At 33.7% G+C, this 26,235-nt stretch overlaps 1 protein-coding gene and 1 long non-coding RNA gene across 6 annotated transcripts in view; one reads left to right on the top strand and one right to left on the bottom strand.

Annotated features, from left to right (window-relative positions):
- Window positions 1-26,235, top strand: part of Grm5 (glutamate metabotropic receptor 5) — a 547,664-nt gene that overhangs the window by 428,514 nt on the left and 92,915 nt on the right. For all 5 annotated transcript variants that reach the window (XM_004868208.3, XM_004868207.3, XM_087212259.1 and 2 more), the window contains 2 exons: window positions 17,670-17,916; window positions 24,893-25,061. In XM_004868208.3, the coding sequence (XP_004868265.1) occupies window positions 17,670-17,916; window positions 24,893-25,061 (416 nt within the window). The remainder of the gene's footprint in view (window positions 1-17,669; window positions 17,917-24,892; window positions 25,062-26,235) is intronic.
- The window catches only part of LOC147827856 (uncharacterized), a 36,497-nt gene continuing 30,026 nt past the window's right edge, over window positions 19,765-26,235 (bottom strand). The window contains exons 2-3 of the long non-coding RNA XR_015451600.1: window positions 24,141-24,233; window positions 19,765-23,815 (exon numbers count right to left, since the gene is read on the bottom strand). This is a non-coding gene — a long non-coding RNA (uncharacterized LOC147827856). The remainder of the gene's footprint in view (window positions 23,816-24,140; window positions 24,234-26,235) is intronic.

Genomic DNA, 26,235 nt, shown 5'->3' with positions numbered 1-26,235 from the left:
CAAACACACACATATGCAAAAATTAAAATTATTCAAAGAAAAACAATGCATGAAAAAAACTATAATAATATTCAAATATAGTAGAACTCAAACAAAGCAAAACTAAGAAGTACTTAAACATTTTTCCATATAATTAAAAAAACATCTCAAGCATTGACAAAACATCAGAGGATGTGATTTGTTTTAGAAAGATTTTCAAAACTAATATGGAACATATAGTGGTCTGGAAAGAAATGCTAATTAGCTAGTAGACTGCACATAGGCCAAATTTTTTTAAATTTAAATTTCAATTCAGTCATATGACACGTGATGGGAATATAATCTGAGAAATATGTTATTAGGCAATTTCATCCATGTGTATCGCAAAGTACCACAAGAGTGCCAACTTCTAAATGCAAACTGAAAAGGCATACGTCAATCATCTCTGATGGACTCTTGATATTATCCAAATACACAGTTAAACATGAGATACATGAGGGTACCACTGGGATAGCAGCACACTGTTTTACAATAAACACTTTTATATAAGTAGGATTATGCTCTAAAGCGTGAAAGGCACACCAAGTTATGATAAGTACCTAAAACAGTAAGTCATTTATCACACTATCTACTACTGTGTACTATACATAATTGTAGGTGCTTCATCTGGAAACATACTCTTCTCTCCTTTGATCTCAGTGACTCTTCCTTCCCAACCCACTGATGAACCCCAGCCTAGTCTCTATCTACATCTCTTCCTATAGTTTTAAACACAATTTATATATGGATTATTTCCAGATTCCAGCCTGTAACTCTGATCTCTCCCCTTCCCCTCCTGCCTCCCCTACCCATTTGAGCCTTTTCGTTGTATTTAAAACTATCAATTATTCATTTTAATCATTTTAATTAATTACACTTTCAGTTTCTCACAATAGAGAAACTATTCGGTATTTACACATGTGTGTCCTATTTATTTCATTTAAGAGGATGGCCTCAATGTGTATCCATTTAGTTATAAATGTCTCTAGTTTCTCATTCTTTATGGCTGAGTAGTACTCCATTTTATTAAGAAAAACCACATCTTCTTTATCCAGTCTCCAATTGATGGGCACTTGGGCTGTTTCTAAGCTTTAGCTCTTAAAAATTGTGCCGCCATAAACATGGGTGCACATATATCGCTGTGGTATGATTCTTTTAATTCTTTGGAGAAGATATCCAGCAGGGGAATAGCTGGGTCGAATGGGACCTTTAAGCCTAATTCTTTCAGGTATCTCCATACTGATTTCCACAGTGGTTGCACCAGTCTGCACTCCCACCAACAATGGAGAAGGGTTCCTTTCTCCCCACACCCAGGACAGCATTTGTTACTGGTTGATTTCTTCATAGCAACCATTCTTTCTGGGGTGAGGTAGAATCGCAGGGTTGTTTTCATCTGCATCTCTCAAATGACCAGTGATGTTGAACATTTTTTCATGTATTTATTTGCTGCTTTTACTTCTTTGTCTGAGAAATGTCTGTTCATTTCAGATGCCCCCTTTTGAATTGGGTCTTTGATTTTGGGGGTCTGATTTTTTTCCGTTCTTTATATATTCTAGAGAGTAGTCCTTTAAGGTACAGCTGCTGAACATTTTTTCCCACATTGTAGGTTGTCTCGTACCTTTGCTGGTAGTTTCTCTTGCAGTGCAAAAGCTTTTTAATAAGATGAGATTCCAGTTGATTCTTAGTGCTAGTTCCCGTGCTACTGAGGTTTTATTCATAAACTTTTACTATGCCAACGTCTTCAAGAGTTCTACTGAACTTATCTTCCAGCAAATTTAATGTTTCTATCTTAATATTTAGATCTTTAATCCACTTCAATCTGAGTTTAGTGCATGGTGATAGGTATGGGTCTAGTTTTAATATCTGGCAGGTTAAAATCCAGTTTTTCCAACACCATTTATTAAATAGGCTATCTTTCCTCAAATGAGGATGGTTGGCTCCTTTGTCAAAGATGAAGTGGCTGAGTATGTCTGCAGTTGTTTCTGTATATTCTAATCTATTCCACTGATCCTCAGGTCTGTTCCTTTGCCAGTACCATGCTGTTTTTATCACAGTAGCTTTGTACTATAGTTTCAAGTTAGGGATTGTAATACCACCAGCCATATCTCTCTGGCCTAGAATTTCATTTGCTATTCTAGGTCTCTTCTGGTTCCAAATGAATTTTTGGATTGTTTTCTCTAGTTCTATGAAATATATTGTTGGATTTTCAATCGGCATTGCATTAAACCTATATGGTAGTTTTGGAAGTATGACCATTTTCACTGTATTGGTTCTTCCCACCCAGGAACAAGGGATGTCTTTCCATTTTCTTATATCCTCCTCAATCTCCTTTTTCAGAAGGCTATAGTTTTCAGTGTAGAGGTCTTTTGCTTCCTATGTTAGATTGATTCCTAGATATATCATTTTTTTGGATGCTATTGTAAAAGGAATTGTTTCCTTAATTTCTCTCTAGGTGAGTCTATTATTTGTATAAAAAAGGCTATTGTTTTTTGAGTGTTGACCTTATATCCAGCTACTCTACTGAATCTGTCAATTAATTCTAGAAGTCAGTTGGCAGAGTATTTTGGGTCTTCTACGTAAAGTATCACATCATCAGCAAATAATGACAGTTTAACTTCTTCCTTTCCTATCTTTATTCCTTTTATTTCTTTCTCTTTTCTAATTGCTGTGGCTAATGTTTCCAGAACTATATTAAACAGAAGTGGTGAGAGTAGGCATCCTTCTCTTGTTCCTTATTTTTGCATGAAAGTTTTCAGTTTTTGACCATTTAGTATGATGTTGGCTGTTGGTTTTTCATAGATAGCCTTAATCAAGTTGAGATAAAGATCTTCAATTCCAATTTTCTGCAGGTTTTTGTCATGAGTGACTGTCGAATGCCTTTTCTGAGTCTATTGAGATGATCATATGGTTTTTGTCCTTGACTCTATTAATATAGTGTATTACATTTACTGATTTACGAATGTTGAACCATCCTTGCATCCCTGGGATAAATCCGACTTGGTCAGGATGTATGATCTTTTTGATGATCCTCTGTATTCTGTTTGCCAGTATCTTGTTGAGGATTTTTGCATCAATATTAAGGAGATTGGCCTGTAGTTCTCTTTTTGGGTTGTGTCTTTCCTTGGTTTTGGAATCAAAGTAATATTTGCTTCCAGGAACGAATTCAGAAGCCTTGCTTCCTTTTCAATTTCCTTCATGAGTTTAAAGAGTAATAGTGATAGCTCTCTTTAAATGTCTTGTAGAATTCAGCAGTGAAGCCATCAGGACCTGGGCTTTTCTTTGTTGGTAAATTTTTTATTACATTTTCAATTTCACTCATTGTAATTGGGGTGTTTAGAATTTCTATATCTTCTTCATTTAACTTTGGCAATTCATACGTATCTAAGAATCTGACCATTTCTTCTGTTTTCTATTTTATTAGAGTACAGGTTCTTGAAGTAGGTATTGATGATGCTCTGGATTTCTGCTGGGTCTGTTTTGACTTCATCTTTTTCATTTTTAATTGCATGGATTTGAGCCTTTTCTTTCCTTTTGTTGATAAGGTTGGCTAAAGGTTTATCAAATTTATTTATTCTTTTGAAAAACCAACACTTTGATTCATTGATTTTTGTGGATCATTCTCTTAGTCTCCATTGCACTGATTTCAGTTCTCATCTTTATAATTTACTCTCTTGTATGAGCTTTGGGTTTGTTATGCTCTTCTTTTTCTAGGAGCTTGAGGTTCTGCATTAGGTTATTTATTTGAGTTCTCTCTGTTTTTCTAATGTGGGCATTCACTGCTATGAATTTCCCTCATAGAACTGCTTTCATTTTGTCCCACAGATTCCTGTATGTTGCTTTTCATTTACTTGTAGAAACTGTCTAATTTCTTCTTTAATTTCCTCTGTGACCCATTGGTTGTTTAGGAGAGTGTTATTTAATTTCTATGTATTTGTGGGAGTTTTGTGGTTTCTTATGACATTGATCTCCAATTTTATTGCACTATGGTCTGATAATTTACAGGGGGTAATTTCAATTTTTTTACATTTACTTAGACATGTCCTATGAGCTATCATGTGGTCTATTTTTTAGAATTACCTGTGTGAATCCAAAAAAGAATGTGTATTCTGATTCTGCGGGGTGGAACACTCTGTAAACATCTATTAAGTCCATTTGTTCAATAGCTTGGTTCATTTCTAGAATTTCATTGTTTTTTTGTCTAGATGACCTATTTGTGATAATGGGGTATTGAGATCCCTCACAACAACTGTATTAGTGCTTAGTTGGTTTTTCATGTCCATTAATATTTGTTTTGTATAATTGGGGGAATTCATATTTGGTGCATTTGTATTTATGATTGTCATCTCTTCCTCTTGGATTGTTCTTTTCAGAAGGATGTAGTGACCATCTTTATCTCTCTTAGATTTGGTTTGAAATCTACTTTGTCTGCAAATAAAATTGCCACACCTGCTTTTTACTGTCATGTGAACTGTTTTCCAACCTTTTACTTTCAGTCTATGTATTTCTTTTTGAGTTAGGTGTGTTTCTTCTATACAGTATATTGTTGGATGTTGCTTCTTAATCCAATCTGCCAGTCTATTTCTTTTGATTGGTGTATTGAGGCCATTAACATTGACGTTCATTATTGATATATTACAGGTTATTATAATTGATAGGTTATAATTGATAGATAGATCCTTGTCATGATGTTTTACTATTGTTGGCTCTTTTATTTCTTATTTTTTTCCTCCCTTTCCCTTTAGTTTCTTACCTTGCCTGGTAGCTTCCCTCTGTTGGGCCTCATGGAGTTGTGACTGTCATTGTCTTTTTGTAGGATATTGCTTAGGATTGTTTGGAGTGCTGGTTTGGTGTTCATGAAATTTCTCAGGTGTTCTTTGTCATGGAACTATCTAATTTCCCCATCAATTTTGAAAGATAATTTTGCAGGATACAACAGTCTAGGTTGGAAGTTATTTTCTTTTAGGGCTTGAAATACTTCACTCCAGGCTCCCCCTGATTTGAGGGTTTGTGTTGAAAGGTCTGCCATGATTCTGATGGGCTTTCCTTTGTAGGTGATTTGATCCTTTTCTCTAACTGCCTGTAGGATTTGTTCTGTTGGGTTTCTGGGATCTTGACTCTTATATGTGTAGGTATAGATTTTTATCATGTCTAGTTGGAGTTCTATATGCCTCACTTATCTGTATGTTCAATTCTCCACCTCTGTGTGGGAAGTTTTCTACTATTACTTCTGTGAACAATTTTTTTTATGTCAATTGTACTTTCTCCTGTTTTTTCATGGACTCCTACCAGTCTTATGTTATTCTTCTTTGCATCATCGAGCAGCTGCTGGATTAATTTCTCATGGTCCCTTACTACTTTGAAGAGATCTCTGTTTTCATGGTCCTTAACCACAATCCTGTCTTCTATATCTGATATTCTATCTTCAGATTTCTTTAATCTGCTATGCATGCTTTCAATGGAGTTTTTAATCTCCTGAATATCTGTTTGAATCTGTTTCCTGGATTCCATTTCTTTCTTATGCTAGGCATTCATGGCTTCCAACATGTTTCTCAGCTCATCTATTTTTTTTATCTGTTTCTTTTCTAGAGTGTCTAATCATGTTTTCCCTCTGCTATCTCTACAATTACCTGGGGAATTATTTCTGCTTTGAATTTTTCTAGACCCTCATTCATCTGGTTCATTACTTCCTGTGCTATCAGTTCAGTGTGTCCAGGTGGATGTTTATCAGACTTTTTACCTCCTTTCCCCAGAATTTGCCTTTTGTGGGATGTTAGTCTGATTCTGAGACTTGCTTAAATGTCTTCTCATTTTTGTTTTTGGTACTGTCCTTGGTTTAGTTCCTGGGTTGATACTTTGAAGTTCTTATTGTAAGTAACTTTGTTGATGTATTAAGAACATTTATGGAATGATTTCATCTCAGAGGTGTCTTCTAGGTATAGGTGGTCTTTAGGTTTTGAGTCTCTAATGGCTCTGAGGCTATCTCATTTTCATTATACCAGAAAGGACAACTGATTAGATCAATCACAACACCTTAGCCCAAGTGATACAATCAGTAACACAACAGCATCAAGTACCTTTTAGAAAATGATAATTTGTGGTGGTTATTAACCTACCACCTTTCACTGTGTGAATTAAATCAAAATCAAGGAACAATCCAACATATGTTTATAGTGAATAAACTCTTCAATGTAGCAACTTTACCCTTTGGGATGGGGAGTTAAAAAGGAGTTGGGGAGGAAGGAATAGGTAGGTAAAGGGATAGGTGAAGGTTAGCAGTGAGGCCAGAGGGCACAGGTGAGAGAAGGAGAGAGAACAAAACAAAAACAAAGAAGAAATATGAATTCGAGCCAGAACAGGAACACAAAGGGAGATGAGGAACAATGTGCGACAGCAACGGAGAGAGAGAGACAGAACAAGAGAAAGAAAAGAGAAAAATAAAAATTTTAAACGAGTAGAAAAAGAAGGAAAAAAATAAAAAATAACAAAAAAATAGTGGTAATTTTGAAAATAACAAATTAAAAATAAAAATGAAGGGCCTCCTTCAGGGTATGTCTCTGCTGTCACACTAAACAAGGCAGGCAGCAGTGTGCAGATATTAGTCAATGAGTCTCAGTAAGCCAGTCACAGACCCATGAGATTCAGGTAGATTTCTGGCTGCAAGTCCCAAGTTGAGCTCACGGTCCTCCTGCAGGGTTGAACTCTGCAAGGTTCTATTGCAGGTTCCAATTGCCCTTCCCCTGAAGATAGTCCAGGTTCTGATGGGAGGTGATGATCCCTCCAACTTACCAAGTATGGTGGTCTGGTGTGCCTTTATTGCAGAGATTCTCTTCACCTTTCCAGTGGGCTTCAGTCTTCATCAGGGAGCCTGAGAGAGGTCCTCTCTCTGTTGTTCACCCCTGCAACTAAGGACAATAGCCTTTACGTCCCCCTGTGCCTCTGTAGTGTGGAACCAGGTAGCTACACACCCAAGAAGTCAGAGGCGGGTGGGGGGGGGGCTGTTGTTGCAGGTGCTCTCACGACTAAGCTGGCAGCTGGTGGGTGTGCCCAGGGGGGTCCTCACAGTCTCCTGGATGCAAGGGGCGGGGCAAGCCAGAAGGACCAGGGTGCAGCCACCCTAGTCTGACCGCAAGGCCAAGCTGGAGGCTGGTGGGCATGCCCGGGGGGGTCCTCAAAGTCTCCTGGATGCAAGTGGGAAGGGCAAGCCAGAAGCAGAATGCTATCATTTTTGAGCTGACATCTATATGCTTATATATATGTTTAGCAATAAAACTAAGGTCTTAAAGGAATGATAAAGTTATGACATTGAATATTCCTCTTAGGAATGGCTGATCTTAGTAAAAAAATTCAGGGCAGGAGAAAGAGATTTCTTATGTGATAATTTTTTAAACTTTTGACTTTGGTGCTGAATCCAGAAATATAAATATGCTAATAACTAAATAATGTAAAAATTCTGAAAACCCAAGTCAGGTGTAGGAATGGGGCTGAAAGAAATAGAATGCAAGAAACAGAAAATATTTATCAAATGCTAATGTCGTTGAGCCTCAAAAAATGTCCAGAATTTGTTGGTTTAGATTTCAGAAATTGTAGAACATTTTGCTTATACAGTATTTATGGAATCTCAAACTAGACTTGCCCAATTTTAATTCTTGCTTAGAACCTGTGTGACACTGGGTAAATTAGTTCATCATTCTATGCCTGATTCCTTTATAGAAATAGTACATGTGTCATTTGGTTTTTATATGGATCAAATGAGTCAATAAATGTGTAACACTGAAAATAATACCTGGCACTCTATTAGTGTTAGAGAGTCATCATTTATATGGCACTTGAAGCATTAGAAAAAATATAGAATTACAAGATAACTGAATGTAGAACCTTGGAGGACAAAGATTTTTTAAATGTTAATAATATTTCATTCTATACCACATATGCCTATTTTTACTCTTTTGGTACTTTGTTCTTAAATACAGATTACTGATCAAATTTCATAAATCCAAGGAAATTTTATAATATAATATTATACATTAAATCAATGATTAAAAATTAAGAAATAAAATGCAAAGCTTTTTAAAACTCAAGGCAGTTAGATTTTTTTCTCTGAATCACAGTGTAAAACATAGCTTTATAATCACTCATCAAAAAAATTTTAAGTTTAATAAAATCACCTTCAGGTTTTGACTTATCCATAAATAAGAACTAAGGTATATTATGTAAAGGTACAAATTCCCAATGATGAATGTTGTCATATTGTACACCTAAAATGTACCAATAAATTTAATTTAAAAATTATTAAGTACATAATAATATAAGGTGGTGTTCTATGTACTGCCATAACTAACAAAATCTGGGTTTATTAGGAAAAGAAATTATTAATTAGTCAGATATTATCTATGTACAGTATTACAATCCTACATATTCCAATGAGTCCTACTGCTGTGGGACTTACAGCTAAAATTACTGACAACAAACCTTTCCACTCAAGGGCAAATCATTTCCTGCCTTTACATGGCAATTGCTTTGCAGGACAATGTAGTATTTGCAACTCAACTTCTGGTCTCCAAAATGAGAATAATGCTATTGTTTTTAGACCATGAAGAAGCCCACAGAGGAAGATACTATGAAATTCACTTATCCATTGCATTTTTAGTATTGCTGTATAGAAATACTACAGGATAATGAGATTCATTTTGGTATATTGGTATGTGTATGTAACATTTTTATTATTTTCATGCTTATTATTCTTGTTGCCTTCCCTACTCCCCTTTCCCCTTCATAATCTCTAAACTTCTACTTTTATAATGTCATTCCGTTTTTTATTTTTTAGATTGTTCATATAAATGGAAACATGAGATGTAACTTTCTGTGACTGGCTTATTTCACTAAACATAATGGTCTCCAGTTCCATTCATTTTCTTGCATATGACAAGATTTCACTCTTTTGTATGGCTGAATAATATTCCATTGTGTATGTTGACCACATCTTTTATTCATCTTTTGACAGGCATTTGGGTTGTTCCACAGCTCAGCTATTGTAAATTGTGTTGCTGTAAACATGGATATGCATCAATCCCTATAGTATGCAGAATTTAATTCTTTCAGGAAAATACCAGTTGAATAGCTGGATCAAACAGTATACCTATTTTTAGTAATTTTCATACTGATTTCCATAATGTTTACTACTTTACACTAAGATCAATAGTGTAGAAGAGTTCTTTTATCCCTTGTATTTTTGCCAGCATATATTTATTTTATGATAATCATTTTGACTGGAGTAAGATGGAATCACAGTGTAGTTTTAATTGCTATTTTTCCTAATGGCTAAGGATGTTGAACATATTTTCATATATTTATTGGCCATTTTACTTCTTCCTTTGAAAAGTATCTACTCAATTCATTTCCCCACTTATTGACTAGGTTACTGGTTTCAGGGGAGTTATTTTTGAGTTCTTCAAATACTCTAGATAATCATCTATCAGTACATAAACCAATTTGATTGGCTTGAGAACTACAAAGAGCATTATTAGTAAACCACACTTCTGGGTGTATGCATGTGGGTCTATGAGGCCTGATCTTAGACACTGTATTTAGTCCCTAGCTCCTATCTTTCTGGAGCTCTTCTATTTTGCTTGTCAGCTTCCATAAGCCAAAGAACTTTGCCTACAATAACCTTGCACCTTGATGTTTCTGCCTTGCACCCACTAACCAGTGATTGAAACTTCTGAAACAATAAACCAAAATAATTTTGCCCTTCTTTAAATTGCAGATGTTGGTAATTTTGTACCAGTGATCAAAAGCTGACTGGTATAGTCTGCAAATATGAAGAATTTTACTTGCTCATTTCCTATTCTTGTGCACTTCATATCCCTTTTTTTCTTTCTCTTGCTTAATTTTGTTAAAATTAAATTAATTAAATCAAATTGATTTAAATTTGTTAAAAGAACTACATTGAACAGGAGTAGAAAGAACCCTTGTCTCATTCCTGATTTTGGAGGAAATCCTTTCAGGTTTTCCCCATCCAGTATGACGTTGACTGTGGATTTGTCATATGACTTTTATTATTTAGAAAAGATACTTCTACACCAATATTTCTGGGTTATTACCATGAAGAGATGTTTAGTTTTGTTGAAGAGTTTGTTACATCTATTGAGATGATCATGTGGTTTTTAATTTTAACTATATGTATATTACATTTATTGGTTTACATATGTTGAACTATCATTGCATCCCTAGGAAGTAGTCAACTCAGTCATGATGTATGGTCTTTTTAATGATTCTTACATTCAGTTTGCAAGTATCTTTTCGAGCACTTTTGCGTCTATGTTCATTAAGGAAACTGGCCGGTAGTTTTTTTGTTGTTTTTCTCCCTCCCCATCCCCCTCCTCTTCCCATCCCCCCTCCCTCCCTCTTCCTCTTTCCCTTACATTAATGCTGGCTTCCAGGAATTACTTTGGCTGCAGTCTTTCCCTTTTAATTTCATGAAAAAGTTTAAGGAATATTATTTTTATTTTTAGTTGACAGGATTTTTATTAAGTTCTCTGTTTTATTGCCTTTTGTTGGTATAGTCAGAGGTTTTACACCTTCTTGGTTCAGTTTCGATAATTCTTATGCATTTGGGGAATTTATTTTTTTCTGGATTCCCCAATTTGCAGGAAAATAAATTTTGAGATACTTTCCTATATCCTCTGGATTTCAGTAAAGTCCACTGTGGTCCTTTGATTTTGGTTTTTCATTTCCAATTGCACTGACATGAGTCTTTCCTTTCCTTATTTTGGTAAGTTTGGCTAAACATTTGTAAGTCTTACCATTCAATTCAAAAGTCTTTGATTTATTGCTCCTTTGTATTTTGTCTCAATTTCATTAAATTCTGCTCTGACCTTTTTAATTTCTTTGCTTCTAAAAGTTTTGGATTTTAATTGTTACTGTTTTTATAAAACCTTTAGATGCATATTAGGTTATTCGGAATTGCTGAATTTTTAATGTGGGTATTTATAGCTAAAAATGACCCTCTCTGAACTTTCATTCTGCCTGACAGGTTTCGACATGTTGTCCTATCATTATTATTTGCTTCTAGGTAGTCTTTAATTTCTTCTGTGACCACTGATTACTGCATGATGTGACATTTAATTTCCATGTGTTTAATTTTATGTGGTTTCTTTTTCTATTGATTTCTAGTTTCATTCTGCTATGATCCAATAGGATGCAAATAATTGTTTCATTTTCTTTGTATTTACTTAAGCATGCTTTAAAATCTAAGATACAATCTCTTTTTCAGAATCTTTGTGTTGCTGAGAAAAAGATATATTCTATTGTTATTGAATGAAACACTCTATAGGTATCTAAACAGTCCATTTGTTTGATAGTTTGGTTAGACTCTGACATTTCTTTTTTGATTTTTTTTCTGATTGACCTAAAATCCCCCATTATGATTGTATAAGTGTATTATCTGTCCTTTTTTGTCCAGTGGCTTTTGAGAAATTTGGTACAAAAATATTTGGTACATCTATATTTTAAATTATCTCTTTTATTGAATTGTTTCCTTTGCCAGTATGTAATAACATTCTTTGTCTCTTTTGATCAGTTTAGGCATTAGTCAACTTTGTCTGAAGATAGGATAGCTACTTTTATTTGCTATTAATCTGTTTGATGTATTATTATTATTTTCTATCCTTTTACTTTTAGCTTCTGTGTTTCTCTGTGGATGAAGTTTGTGTCTTGCAAGCAGTATTTGGTTGCATTTTTGATCCCATCTTCTAGTCTGTGACTTTTGATTGGGGAGTTTAGGCCATTAATTATAAAGTAAGAAACTTTAAATAATAATGCAATCCTATCATTGCATTATCTTTCCACTGGTAATTCTCTTCTATGTTTTCATTTGTTTATCTACTTTTCCAGTTAGATGAATTCTATTCTTTGGGCTCTTGGGTGATATTAACATCACTGTTTCTCTGGAGAATTTCATTAAGTACTGTGTGTAATGGCGATTTGCTGGTCATTACTTCCTTTAAATTCTCTTTGTTATGGAAATTCATTATTTGCCCATCAGTTTTAAAAGATATTTTTGAAAGATACAGTAATCTGAATTAGCAATCATTTTCCTTTAAGTTTAGAGAAATTTCCCTAAAGCCTCACTGGGCTTTAAGTTTTGTGTTGAAAAATTTGTTATTCTTACTTGAGTTATTTTATAGGTTACTTGATGTTTTCCCCTAGCAGTTTATATTATTCTCTTTGCACTGAATTTCTGGGATTTTGAGTATAATATATCTTGTAAAGGATTTCTTCTGGTCATGGTGACTCAGGCTTTTCTATGTCTCTTTCACTTTTGCATTGAATTGTTTTTCCTGGATTTCAATATGTTTCTAACATGTTTTAGTGAATAACTTTTTTATACCTTTGGTGTGATCTTCTAACCTTTCCCTATCACTTGTAATTCTTAGGTTGCTTTTCTCAATCATCTAGCACCTGTTGAATCCAGCTGCCATGGTGTCTTGTTTTTAGTGTATTACTAAGTTCATGACTGAATACATTACCCTTATATTCAAATTCTGTCTTTTTTGAGATTATTTTCAATTGCAATTTTCATATTGAGATTTTTCTGCTTCTTTTTCATAATTTTTACAAAAGTTATTCATATCTCTTTTGTCTCTTTCAATTCAAATAAATTTTTGTTCATTTCTTTCTTTTTAAACATCAATGATTTTTTTATTGACAAAGTTTATAGGAACAAATTAAATATTTAAAATCAAAGGCCAAATTTTAGGTCTCAGTTGCTTATCCCATTCATTTGTATTGTGTACCTTTCCCTAATGTCATAACTTTGTGAAGGAACAAGTCAGACCTGTGAAAATATGGTAACATTCAACATCTATCATTCTTACCTATTTCTGTTCTATGATGCAAAGATTTTAACACTCAATTGGTACCTCAAATACCTCATTTTGTCATAAGCAGCATGTTTCATTTTAAAATTCAGAAAAAGGTTAGATAGTCAATTTATAAGACACAGGTCTGTCTTTTAAATTCAGAAGTGGTCCATATATATTGATCACCTAGAATCCTGATTGGCCAAAACATAAAACTCCAATACAGTAATATTTCTTCAAAGCTAAAAATAAGTACATTATCACTTTTGAGAAATACTTTGTCAGAGATATCTGCTACTGCCTACATATTCTCTTCTGGCTTTACACCTAGTACTTCTACCCTAATTATGAAGGGTGCTAGGTTTCCTGTAAATATCAGCATTTTATATGGTCAAATTATTAACTTCTTTTATTAACTGTTCATTCCTTCTTTAAGCTCATTAAAAATTTTATTATTTAACTTTATTTCATCTTCTTTAAGCTCACTATACATTTTACTGATATGCATACTATTTTTTTCTCTTAAAATATTTTAATCATTTGGTTTCTGCATAAAAATATAGTTAATCCTGCTTACTTTTGGTTTCCAGATAGATGAATTATCCATTTCCATCCTTTCACTTTCAGGTTATGTATCTCTGTAGATATGCTATATGCTACATTTCTTTCAGGCAATATATAGTTGGATCTTGTTTTCTGATTCAATCTGACACTCTTCCTTTTAATTGCCATATTAGAGCCATTTATATTAAGTGTTATTATTGAAAGATATTCACTAAGTTCTGTCATTTTGTTGATTTTTTTTAGTGTTTGATTCATTCCTGATTCTCATGTTTTCATCTTTCTTTTAATGAGATTTGTATTTCTCCTTGTTCTTATGGTTGTAATTGTCTTCTTTCTCTGTGTTTAGACATGAAGTATTTTCTGCAGTGCTGGCTTAAGTGTTATGAGTTTCTTTTATTTATACTTACCATGAAAGGTCTTTTTCTACTTCAACTCTGAAGGATAACCTTGTAGGATATATAAAAATTGACTGACAATTATTTTCAGGACTTTAAATACAACATTTCAAGATCTCCTATCTGTTAAGAGTTTCTATTGAGCAATCTACTATTATTCCAATTCACTCACTATTATAACTGATTTGATATATCTTTCTAACAGTTGTTAGTATTCTTACTTCGTTTTAAATTGTTGGCAATTTCTCTATGATATGTCATAAAAAGCTGCTTTTCTCATCATGTCTGTTTGGGGTTCTAAATGCCTCCAGTACCTAGATATCCACTTCATTATTCAGACTTGAGGTAAATTTTCTGCTATTATTTCTATTTAGTTCTGTGAGTTTTCTATGTCATTATCTTATATTTCTTGTACCTCCTTGAGGCCTACGAGTTTTAAATCTGGTCTTTCAGTGTTGTCAAAGAGCTGTGAATATTCCATTTGCTGATTCTTTTTGTTTGTTGTTTTTGAGTTTTCCTCCTTTTTTCTTTTTTATTCTATTAGTACATACTTGCAGTACATAATAATAATATTCATCATGGAGAGTTGATGTATGTACCTGACACATTGTCATTCTTTTTTATCCACTCTCTCTCCATCTTACTTCCTTTCCCTTTTTCAAACAAAAACTATCTTTCTTTTGCTCTATAATTTATTTATATTTTGAGTTTTTCATATAAGAGAAACAATGTGATATTTCAGCTTGTAGGTCTGATTTATTTCACTTAACATTATGGTGTCAAAGTGCATCTATTTCCTTACAAACAACTCAAGTTTATCTTCATTTACAACAGAGCAGTACTCTATTATGTATAAATAGCACATTTTTTATCTATTCATCTGTTGATGGACATATAGGCTGCTTCCAAGTTTTACCTATTGTGAGTTCTGCTGCTATAAATATGGCTATCCATATGCCACTGTAATATGTTGTCTTTAACCCTTTCACAAAGATACACAGAAGTAGGATATTTTGAGATATTTATGATTTTGCTTTATTACTACCTGAATGTTCTAGGACATACACTTGCTTTTCAGGCCCTGATATTCTTTATTGGTTTTCATCCAGCTGACTGCTCAGATTTTCAATTAAGTTTTTTATTTGACTAATTGAGATTCTCATTTCTAGGAATTTTGTTTGGTTATCTTTCATAACCTGTATATATTAATTGAAGTGCTATTTCATATTCTGCATTATCTTCCCTAATTCACTCAGTTGCTTATATGTATCTTGAGTTCAAGGATCATTTTAATAATCGATTCATTCAGGTGCTCATTTGTATATCCTTTAAATTTATTGATAATTTTAACTATAAACTTTTAAAAATTATGTGTCTGAGCAAGGTGTGGCAAAACACATCTACAATCCTAGTACTTAGGCAGGAGAATTGCTACAACATCATAGCGAAACGCTGTCTCAAAAAAAAAAAACTATCATCATAATACTAAACATAATAAATAAAATTTTCTTGTCTAGAATTTAATCCAGTTCAGTGTCTGTGAGATTGTTTCCTAGTGAGTTTTTAACTTTAGACAGATGTCACTTTTTCTCATGATCCTTGGTGTTTGTGTTAAGGTTTTTCAAATCACTTGAGATGGATATCATTAATAGTATTTTGTGGAGGTATATTTTTGTAAGTGGCTCTCACTTTGTGATGTACCCTAAGCTGTGTATGTATCAGTGTGAAAGCAACCAGCCAACCTATTCAAATCCCTTGCACCTCTTTATAAGAAAAAAATAACTACGAGTAATATCAACATCTAACAAAGCAAACATATATCAATATATGACTGAAAACTTGTTTAAAAACTGTCTCTATTTTACTAACCCAGAAAAAGAAGGGGAGAATGAGGTAGGATAGGTTAGAAAAAAAATCAGGTACTAATAATAATATTTATTATTAATAATACAAGAATAGTGTTGAGAGGAGAAATAGAGAAGGAAACATGAAGAGAATGGAAAAAACTTAAAAATGAGAAGTGAAAGGGAGATTAAGTCCAATTAATAAACTTACAGAGAAGCAAAGTTAGAAAATTCTATGAAATAACACTTGAGGGAAAATATAACAAAAAAAGATTGGTCACTATAGAAGCAAAATACACACTCATTGCCTCACATACAAAGCAAAATCAAACAAAAAAATCAGATCTAATATTCCTCCTTGTGGGGACACTTATAATAGGACAATCATTTCCCTTAGATTTCTATTGTTAGACAACATATAAGGAGGGTTGTGAAAATCTTTTTTAATCCATAGTTTCCCTTCTCAGTCTTTGCCCAAGTAGGAGAAACAATTTAGGGCAGGTGGTAGGCAAAGTTTCACCCATTCATCATTGCAGATGGGTGCTAGAGCAAGGTTCTCAGTGGGAGGACTGGATTACACTTGATCTCTCAATATTTTGAATACCTTTTAATGAAGGTACAGGAAAAATTTGAGTCAACTGTTAAGCATCTCTCTCACATAGTTTGTTGACAGGTCAGCATTATGTTCTTAATTTCCAAAGTGCTGTACACCAAGCTCTCAGAAGCACTGCTGGCCAGTGTCTGCACTGCCTTGTTTACTCTGCCTCGGAGTGAGCACAGGCATTTGGGTGCACTTGTGCTGGTATTAGAAGCCAGGAATATCACCCTTCTGTAGGTTCCACAAATGGTGCTTCCCTACTCAGGCTTCCTCTCCCACATAAAACTTCCTAAGGCTGAACTCTTTATCCTGTCACGATGTTCAACCCACCATTTTTTTGTTTTTTGTTTTTATCATTTCCCTCCACTGAGTCGAATGTGATTCCCACCAGATGGGATTCATGCTATCCAACAGCAGTGCTGAGACTTTACAAGTCTAAAGTCTAGTCTTCTGTATCTATGCTGCAGTATATCCCATTTCTGCTTGATTTTAACTTTCTGTGTCACAGTCACCATTCTTCTGAGCCCAAGTTGACCTCTAGGGAGCCTGCTTGTTGCCTCCCTGGAGACAAGTGGCTGTTGCATCTTGAAGATCTAAAAGACATCAGACTTTATTTTCCTACCATATCTGTTGATTTGGATGAATATTTTCCAGTGGCTTGTGAGTGCTTATTGCCTCACTGGACAGCATGCTTCTCCCATATCTTTATATTTTGAATATAAAAAATAAGTCATATCATTACTAACAGGACTGATATTTGAGAAGTTATTTTAGTTCATAATCCATTTCTCTTTCATTTTTGTTTTTACCTAGATGACCATATAGCTTTATATATACTCTGAATTCAATAAATGTTTATTGAATTAATTAATGAATTAATGGAGTTTGAATGTTAAATTTCATAATTTCCAAATAGGCCAATTTCTGGAGAGCATTTGCTTTGAGCCTAGAAGTGATGGGTAATAAATCACCAAATAAGTACTCTAAAGCCATATGGTAGAAGATCTAGTTTTTTCAGCCAAGAGGACTCAATAGTTTGGAAACTGGAGATTTGTTAAGGATTTCTATACCACAAAGGTATATTATCACAGATGACACTAAGGAAATTAATGTCTTTAACACAAAATATGTAGTACAGAAATTCACTGTCATTCTGAATCTATCCTCAGAATTCAATCACCAAATTCCAACCTTTCTCCAACATTTTGGAAGAAAAGTCTAAAACAGGAAATAATTATTACATATAATATTTTGGCAGCTGTTTCTTAATATTGTCTCTGGTTCTAATTCATATAAGTTGCTCCAGTATATTCCCTAATTATTCATAACCATGAAAGTAATTACTGTAAAATTAAGTTTCAAAGTTGTTCCCTAATTTGTTTCCTCACAGGCTCTCTGACTTTGAGAACACATCATGTTCAAGATTCCAAAATGGGATTTGTGATCAATGCAATCTATTCCATGGCCTATGGGCTCCACAACATGCAGATGTCCCTCTGCCCAGGCTATGCAGGACTCTGCGATGCAATGAAGCCAATTGATGGACGGAAACTCTTGGACTCCCTGATGAAAACCAATTTTACTGGGGTTTCTGGAGATATGATCCTATTTGATGAGAATGGAGACTCTCCAGGAAGGTATTGTTACAGTTCTCCTGTAGACAATAGGTTTTAAACAACAAACAACTTTTAATCCTGAGGTGCCTGCTTTTATTCTTTGTAGTTACTGAGGATTCCTGGCCACGTTTTCTTAGCCCAGATATCTCATGTTGAGTAAAGGATTTACTACCTTTTTCCCTGTTACCAAGTACTGATGCTGAGGTCCAAAATGTGCTTTTGAAATCTTCACCACATTTCAGAAATCTATATTTCGAGTCAGAAAACTCACTTTATTATAAATAAATAAAAGCCATCTCTGTCGCTTCTCAATTTTTTCATATTACTGCCTAATCTCTGTTCTCTTCTTGGATCAAAGAACTATTCTGAAACAGAAACAATTCAATTTCTGGTAATCTCTAAAAAGGCCAAGGTACTTTCATATTGTTTGCTATACTTACAGTGTGTTTTAAGTCATATTTTACTTTATTATGCTCCAGCTGGAGCAATCTGTCCATTAGGAACTAAATTGCCCTTTTCTCTGAAATTTCACCTTTCATTATTTATAGAGAAGTGCCTAAGAAATTGAAACTTCCTTATAAATACATGTCAGCCTTCAAAGAAATCACTAGGTATCCAAATCACTAGAATTCACATCTATCTCAAACTCTAAAAATCTTGCATTAATCTGCACAGGATTCTTTCAGTCCATTAAGGATAATGTCATTGAAATTCTCTGCTTTCCATTTGAATAACTGGGGTCCTTTGGTCATCTGCTGCAAAACTCCAAGTGCTCTTTCAGCACAACATATGCTTAACAGTTGTGCTTGCAGAAGTATTGGTTGGCTCTGCCAAGAGGTCTCATGAGTCCTTCCACCACTCAAACCCCATGTGCCCACACTTTCTGCCAGAAATCTTGGTTTAGCACATTTTTGTATTCTGAAGTAAGCTGGATCTATCCTGGATGCAGCTGTTGCCATCTCACATGCTAGACTGCTATGTGACAACTGGTTCCAGTAATACAGCCGAGCTAAAATCTGGATATTTTTTCTGTTCTAGAGACTTGAAGAGTATTGCACCAGTCAGGTTGTGTGCCAAGATAAGTTGACTTTTCACATATTGCCTTCTACTATTTGGATGTTCAGTGTATCCACTGCAAGCATTTTCTCAAGATCAAAAAAACTTCAAATGTGTTATAAATCTTCTTAGGGATGGCTGACCCATGAGCTCAGTGTTCAGGCTCAGAACTCAGGCCTAAACTCTGATATCTATACATAGATTTTATATCTGTGTATATCTCTGGAGCAGAGATGTCAGGCTGGGACTTGCTAATAAGACTGGTGATTGCAGCTCCACCAATTTCAGTTTTTATTGCAAGGCCCAAGCCAGTTCCACAAAACAGATACTGAGGAAATGTCTCAGATGGCTCAGCTCTATTCCTGTAGGAACCTTAATGGATTTGGCAGAATGCACCTACCTCATACATAATCCAAATATGCTATGAGGGGATACATTTAGGCCACTGGTTCTTAACGTTTTTTGGAACATGAATCTCTTAAAGACCCTGATAAAATTCTAGATGTTCTTTCAGGATAATATACGTAACATTTTGCATACAATTTCTGGGAATGTATAGTTTTTCAGTCTATGCATGTACTGCTAAGTATAGATATTATATTAATGTAATCATAAATTATCAAAGTTGACCTCTAAGGGCATGGACCAGACTCAGGAAAGGGTAGTTTGCAGCTTTTTGTTTCTTCCACTAATCCAGTTATCTTTCTTTATAAAGTTATAAGTGTTTACAAGCAGCCTGGGCAATGTAAATATAAATTATATATATTATATACAATATATATAATTAGAATATATATTATAAATGTGTATGTATGTATATGTATATATATAACATTTATTGTGTATCCTCTGTCAAGCAAATTAAATGGTATATTTTTTAATCCTAGGAGGTTCATAATATTATTACTCTTTTCTTGATCCGAGGAAACTAAGATTTACAAAGATTAAATGGTAAAATCAAAGAGACAGTCTAATAAATCATAGTTAAGATTCTAAGTTTCCTGTGTTTCAACTTCTTATTTTATACAATAGACTGTCAATTAATCAACCAGTATCAAAAAGTAAAAAAAAAAAACTTTCTGAGAAATATTGCTGTGGAGTAAGTTACTGCTTTGCTGGATCAAAAAGATTCCCAGATGAGCAAAGAACCAGAGGAGGCTGAGGTAATTGAGGAATTCCACAAAATTGCCAGTCATACCAGCAAGATCCGAACATTTCCAGAGATGGCAATCCATTCTGACACAGATAACTGTAGATCACTAGAGAATACATTTTATTTATTTTTTGGTACCAGGGATGGAAGTCAGGACCTTGTGCTTGTGAGACAGGCATGGAGCCACTGAGCTAAATCTCCAGCCCCCATTTTAATCATTTTTTAAAAACTCACTTCTGATTAAAGTACTATCAACTCACAATTTTTTTAAGTAAAAATGTGTAGGATTTAGTTCATAGAGTAATATAATGTTTTCAACATATGCTGGAGCAGTATTCCTTAACATTAATATTTCTGCAGAAAAAATATATTGAATATTCACAGTGTTATAGACTGTAAGTTACCTTATAATAGTTGAAATCATGTCTTCTCACCAGATAATTTCAGATAGATTCATGATTTCCTGCCAAAGAAGTTATGAAGAGTCTCAAAGTTTTCGGAGTTCTAGGATTTGGGAACTACAGACAAGAAGTGGGGATCTCTAGTATTTACTGCCAATCATCTTGATCATGTGTCACTAAACTAGCATATGCAGGCAAAATTGAGTCTGCTATAAGCAAGGTTTTTGGAATACCATCACACACACGTATTATGGCTGTTTTTGCACTACAGTAGCAGAGTTTATATGGTACAGAGGATCTAAAATCCTAAAATTTTAACAATAAAATGCTAACAATAAAATTAAGGTCACTGACCCCTTTTTTAGTGATTTCATGACAAACAAAGGTTTAAGAAGCCTGGTTACCCCTTAGGACCTATCATAACTGGGGAGAGGAAACATGAGGGGAAAATGTTAAACTGAATGACAAGTATTTAAAGCAAAATAATAGCATAAAGGAAAGTGACATGAATTATATAGCGGCAATTTTCTCAAATTTTGCATTACATAATTCAATACTAAGTAGAATAAGAATACACATCTCTTAAGCAGCCACCAAAATTTTAATACGAGGAGGTATCATTAAATGCTAATAAAGGAATTTTAACACATTAATTTGAAAGAAGACAGGAAATGAGAAACAGAAAAACAGACAGCACAAATAGAAAATATTAAATTAGAGCGACACTTAGGTTAAAAAAGCATCAAATCAGAATTTACCTTAGATTTTTATAAAATAATTTTACTTATATTACATTTGAAATGGTTCATGCAATAGTACATAAAAAATATTTCATGTTACTTATTATTTGTGTTTTTGGTCAAACTCTGTGGTCTCTCTTCAATTGATAGTTACCTAATTCCAAAGTCACAGATCACTACAATTTGTTTCATGAACAAGGGTTAGCCCACTGCCAATTTAGCAGATATTTAATTACACATTAAAATTTTTAAAAAGGACCTTAGATTAAAATTATAAACTGAGAAAATCATTTCCACAGTCCTCTCCCACAATTCAATTTTTATTCAATTCCCCTGACATCTGATCATCAGCCCCTGAGAAAAGAGCTGCTTCCTCTCTATCTTGGGATACCCACTAAATTTTTCAGAATTCTTACCATTAGGAAATTTACAATTTCTGTTCACAGAAGTTGATTTCTTGTAGTTTCCATTAAGTGCCTTAATAGAACTACTTGTTGCTGCAATATATTTTGGGTTTTAGTGATATATAAAATTCATTTTAAAATATTTAGGTTATTTTGGCTCTAAAAGGTGGACCAGTTAAGGAAGACATAGACATGGGGGCACAGAGAGTGAAGAGGAAGATTCTAAAAAGAGAGATCCTATGTAAGGACACACTGTGATGAGGAGGAAGATGCAGAAACAGAAATGTAGACACCAATGGTGAGAGAATGGAGAGGGGCTAGAGAAGAGGGAAAAGGAGAAACTGGGCTAGAGAATTTATACTCTCATGTCCTGTGACTGGAGTAAAAAAATACTCTAATCTTTGCTTCTAATACTGATTCTGTCTGACTGGGATCTTTACCAAATCTGTCAATAAAAAAGAGGACATCAGGGATGGGGATTTAGCTCAGTGGTTCTGCCATCTGCCCTGCAAGCGCAAAGTCCCAAGTTTGATCCCTGGTACCAAAAACAAACAAAAAAAGACACCAAATTACATACTGCTCTTTACTGAACAATAATAAAATACAACCTTCTAGATTAAATAATAAGTAGATACTGCAAAAAGCCACTGTTTTAATTCTTAACTAAAATTTAAAAGAAGATATTTTTGAAACATTCATTTACTTAGAGAATAAAATCTATATAGAATCTATTAAAAGTTTTTAAAAATATTATAATTCACAAGAAAATGGGAGAACTTTCAGTAGTAAATTTTTCTTACACATTCCTTTTTTAAAACACTGCTATTGAAGTTTCTCAAATGCAATCATATAATTTCATAACTAGAGTTCTTATTGATATTATTAATACTTACCTTTGATAAAATCTCTTTGATACTATTTCTTTGGGTTTGCCTTCTAGTTAAGAAATAATTACCAAAGGGAAAAAAGGGCTAATTCCAGAGGGAGAATTCAATTTCTCTGTTTAACAATATGATGAATTAAGCCAAAACTAAGATTTAACTTTTCTTGAAATTATTTCCCTGTTAAATATGACATTTCAATTCTTTTTTTTTTCTTGGTATATTACCAAATTTTGTTTGTGATTTCACATAAACAACAACATATTAAAAGTAATTTTATGTATTACAGATTCTTACTCATAATTCTAATTTAGTTCCAGCTAGAATGTTTCTTTGTGCTCAGTTTCTGCATGTTAACACCTTTTTTTTTTTTTTTTGGTACCGGGGACGGAACTCTGGACCTTTTGCTTGCGAGGCAGGCGGCAGAACCATTGAGCTAAATCCCCGGCCCTTATTTTTATTTTTATTTTATTTTACTTTATTTTTTGCACTTTATTAAATTCTTTTATTGGTACATTGTAGGTATACAACACAATTACATTTCTCAATGGGAATTGTACCTTTACATAATGCATCTTGGTTCTTATTTTTTCCCCATTCTTAGCCCTCCCTTCATGCCCTCCACCCTTCCCTATTTACAAAGACTTTATTTCCATTTTTCCATTTCTCAGCATTTTTCCTTTCCCTTCTTTCCTTTCCCCTGCCCCTCCCACTACCCTTACCCCTTTGGACCTTTCCTTCCTATTTTACATTATCAATTATTCATTGTAACCATTGGTACATTTTAGGTATACAATATAATGACATTCATCATTGGAAATTTGCACCTTTACATAGTCTCTCTTGGTTCTTATTTTTCACCCTTGCCCAGCCCTCCCTTCAATCCCTTCATTCCTCCCTATTTACAAAGATTTTGTTCCTATTTTTCCATTTTCTCATATTAATCCCATTCCCTTCTATCCTTTCCCCAGCCCTCCCACTTCCTTCCCCTTTGCCCCTTTTCTTCCTATTTCACATTACCTATTATACATTTAGTCCTTATTTACACTTTCAGTTTCTCACACCAGAGAAACTATTCGGTATTTATACATGTGTGTCCTATTTATTTCCCTTAAGAGTATCGCCTCAATGTCCATCCACTTAGCTATAAATGTCTCTAATGTCTCATTTTTTTATGGCTGAATAGTACTCCATTTTATTTAAAAAAACCACATTTTCTTGATCCAGTCTCCAGTTGATGGGTATTTGGGCTGTTTCCAAGTTTTGGCTATCACAAACTGTGCTGCTACGAACAAAGACACAAAAGTTAAAAATATGTACTTGTGATTAAAAACAGAATGCTGCAATGTAGTTTTAATAGACTGGTGCCAGGTTTGTTTTTTTTCAATTTCTGTATAGAGTATGTACTGTGCTGTGTATGATAACCTGACCACTGGAACCCAAAAGCCAGAAAATTTTCCTTCCATACACATTTCCAGATAGCTAAACATGATGGGCATGGAAAGTTGAAGGAAATATTTATGAGCCTGTATGTCAGTAGTGAAAGTACTGAGTGGAGGAGTGTAAAGAAAATAGAGCTCTATGTGAAGACATGTACAACTCTGACCTACCTGTATGGACTGCAAGTGGTGGTAATGATCACACAATGTCCTCAGTTATTTCAAAAATGCTTCTCTGGAAATGTTCTTACATCTAAGAAAAGGCTTTTAAATAAGCACATTGGTTATTTTCTGTACATTCCCAAAAATAAGAGTAATAGGTAAAAAAGACTGAGAACTCACAAAATACTTCTCTCTTCCATTATTTTTATACTGTACTAGGTGGGTTAGAAACTATTTTCAGATTTTTAAAAACATCACTCCTGAAATTTCTCTTATAATATAAATTAACCATTGATAAAGGGTAACTTAAGGAAAATAAAATCTGGTCCTACCCAGATTCCCCCTATATTCCCCAATGCTGAGAAAAAGATCAAAGATTTGCCAAATTTCTCATTTGATTAATAAAAAGAAATTTTATGATGTTACTCAAATGGAGATAAAACCTTTCCTATCATTTCTCAGAAGTTCTTATTTAAACTTCTTAAAATTATTTCAAAATTGTCTTTCATCCTGCTGAGGTCAAGTCACATTCTCACATGGGATTATTTTCTCTTTCAGTAGTAAGCTTGAATGTAAAAAGAAAAAGGTCTCTGAAGAGAAAGTGAAACAGACAGGTTTTTTTGTTATCCTAAATGCACTGTCATGGAAAATTCCAGTATTGCTTATATGAATGTAGATATATGGGGGGGGGATAAAATCCACCGCATTTTCATAGATGACTATATTCTTAGCTGAATTATTATTATATTCTTGTTCCTAAGGTATGAAATAATGAATTTCAAGGAAATGGGAAAAGATTATTTTGATTATATCAATGTTGGAAGTTGGGACAATGGAGAATTAAAAATGGACGATGATGAAGTTTGGTCCAAGAAAAATAATGTCATCAGATCCGTGTGCAGTGAACCATGTGAGAAAGGCCAGATAAAGGTAAAATGAAGTCTGCTTCTAATTTTTGTTGTAAATTCAACAGTGTTAACTATCATTTTTTTAAATTAAAGCAGGGGAAAAGGGATCATAAATAATCAAGATATGATATGGGCATATGTGTGTACCAATTCCCCAAAATGCATGCAATTATTATGTATTGTAAATATATACCTATAAAATTAATAAAAATTGACACTTGTTTTACTTTTTATAAGCTTCTAATGTTAGAAATTCTTTTTTTACTTTATTCTCATTAGTTCTTTATAAGGCCTGGTATGCAACGCAAATAGTCTTGATAGTTGGTGTGAGTAGATTGAACCAATTAAGGAGACATATTTGATTTTCCCTATCCTTTCTCCATATGTAAGCCTTTAAAGACAGTGCTTTTTGCAAATGTTCTATAACTTAAAATAGCATTCACATTAAATGGAGCCATAAACATAATTGGACAAAGATACAAAATGGATGGCATCCTTCTGATAAGAGATACAATGGACCATGTTGTTTATATATCACCTAGTAAGGGATGTAATTCTTTTCCTTCTAAGCAAGGGAAACTACAGTGCTAAATAGTTCTGTAACTATTTTAATGAGAAACTTTCAGGTAAAGATAAAACTATCAGATAATATTTTTCAGATGCATTTTCACTGGGAAAAGATTGTGAAAAAATGACAGTCATGATTTGTTTTAAATTTTAAAGACTGAGAAATTCTGTTATGTGAAGTATGACAATATAAAAAGCGCATATTTAGTTTTATACTAAATCTTTTTTTAATGGCTTGGCATTTAATATAAAGCAAACCCACACATTTTCTAACTTTCCATAAGTTACTAAAAGGGAAAGAAGAAAACTCAGTCTTAAAATTTGGTTTTAAAAAATCATGACACTGTTTACCATAACTTTTACCATAGCTAACTTTTGGTAATACCTTTTGTCTCTTTGAATCTTCATAATAATAAAGATTTTAAAACAGGAATGTTTTGGTTTGTACAGACTTTGACAAACATATGTTAATAAAAATTCATATTGACAAGTAAAAACAAGAGTGCTTTTGGGGGGGATGAGTAATTTAGAATTGGAAAATACATTAATTCTAACTAATTTAACAAATATCTATTGAATGTCCCTTAACATAATGGTTAATATCAAATGTACAAATATACATTACTGTC

This window comes from Heterocephalus glaber, unplaced genomic scaffold (genome assembly GCF_053883595.1).
Source record: "Heterocephalus glaber isolate CG9 unplaced genomic scaffold, H.glaber_assembly_v1.0 deba00001429, whole genome shotgun sequence".
In the NCBI taxonomy this organism is placed as follows: Eukaryota; Metazoa; Chordata; class Mammalia; order Rodentia; family Bathyergidae; genus Heterocephalus; species Heterocephalus glaber.
This window is presented reverse-complemented; position numbering and strand designations above follow the sequence as displayed.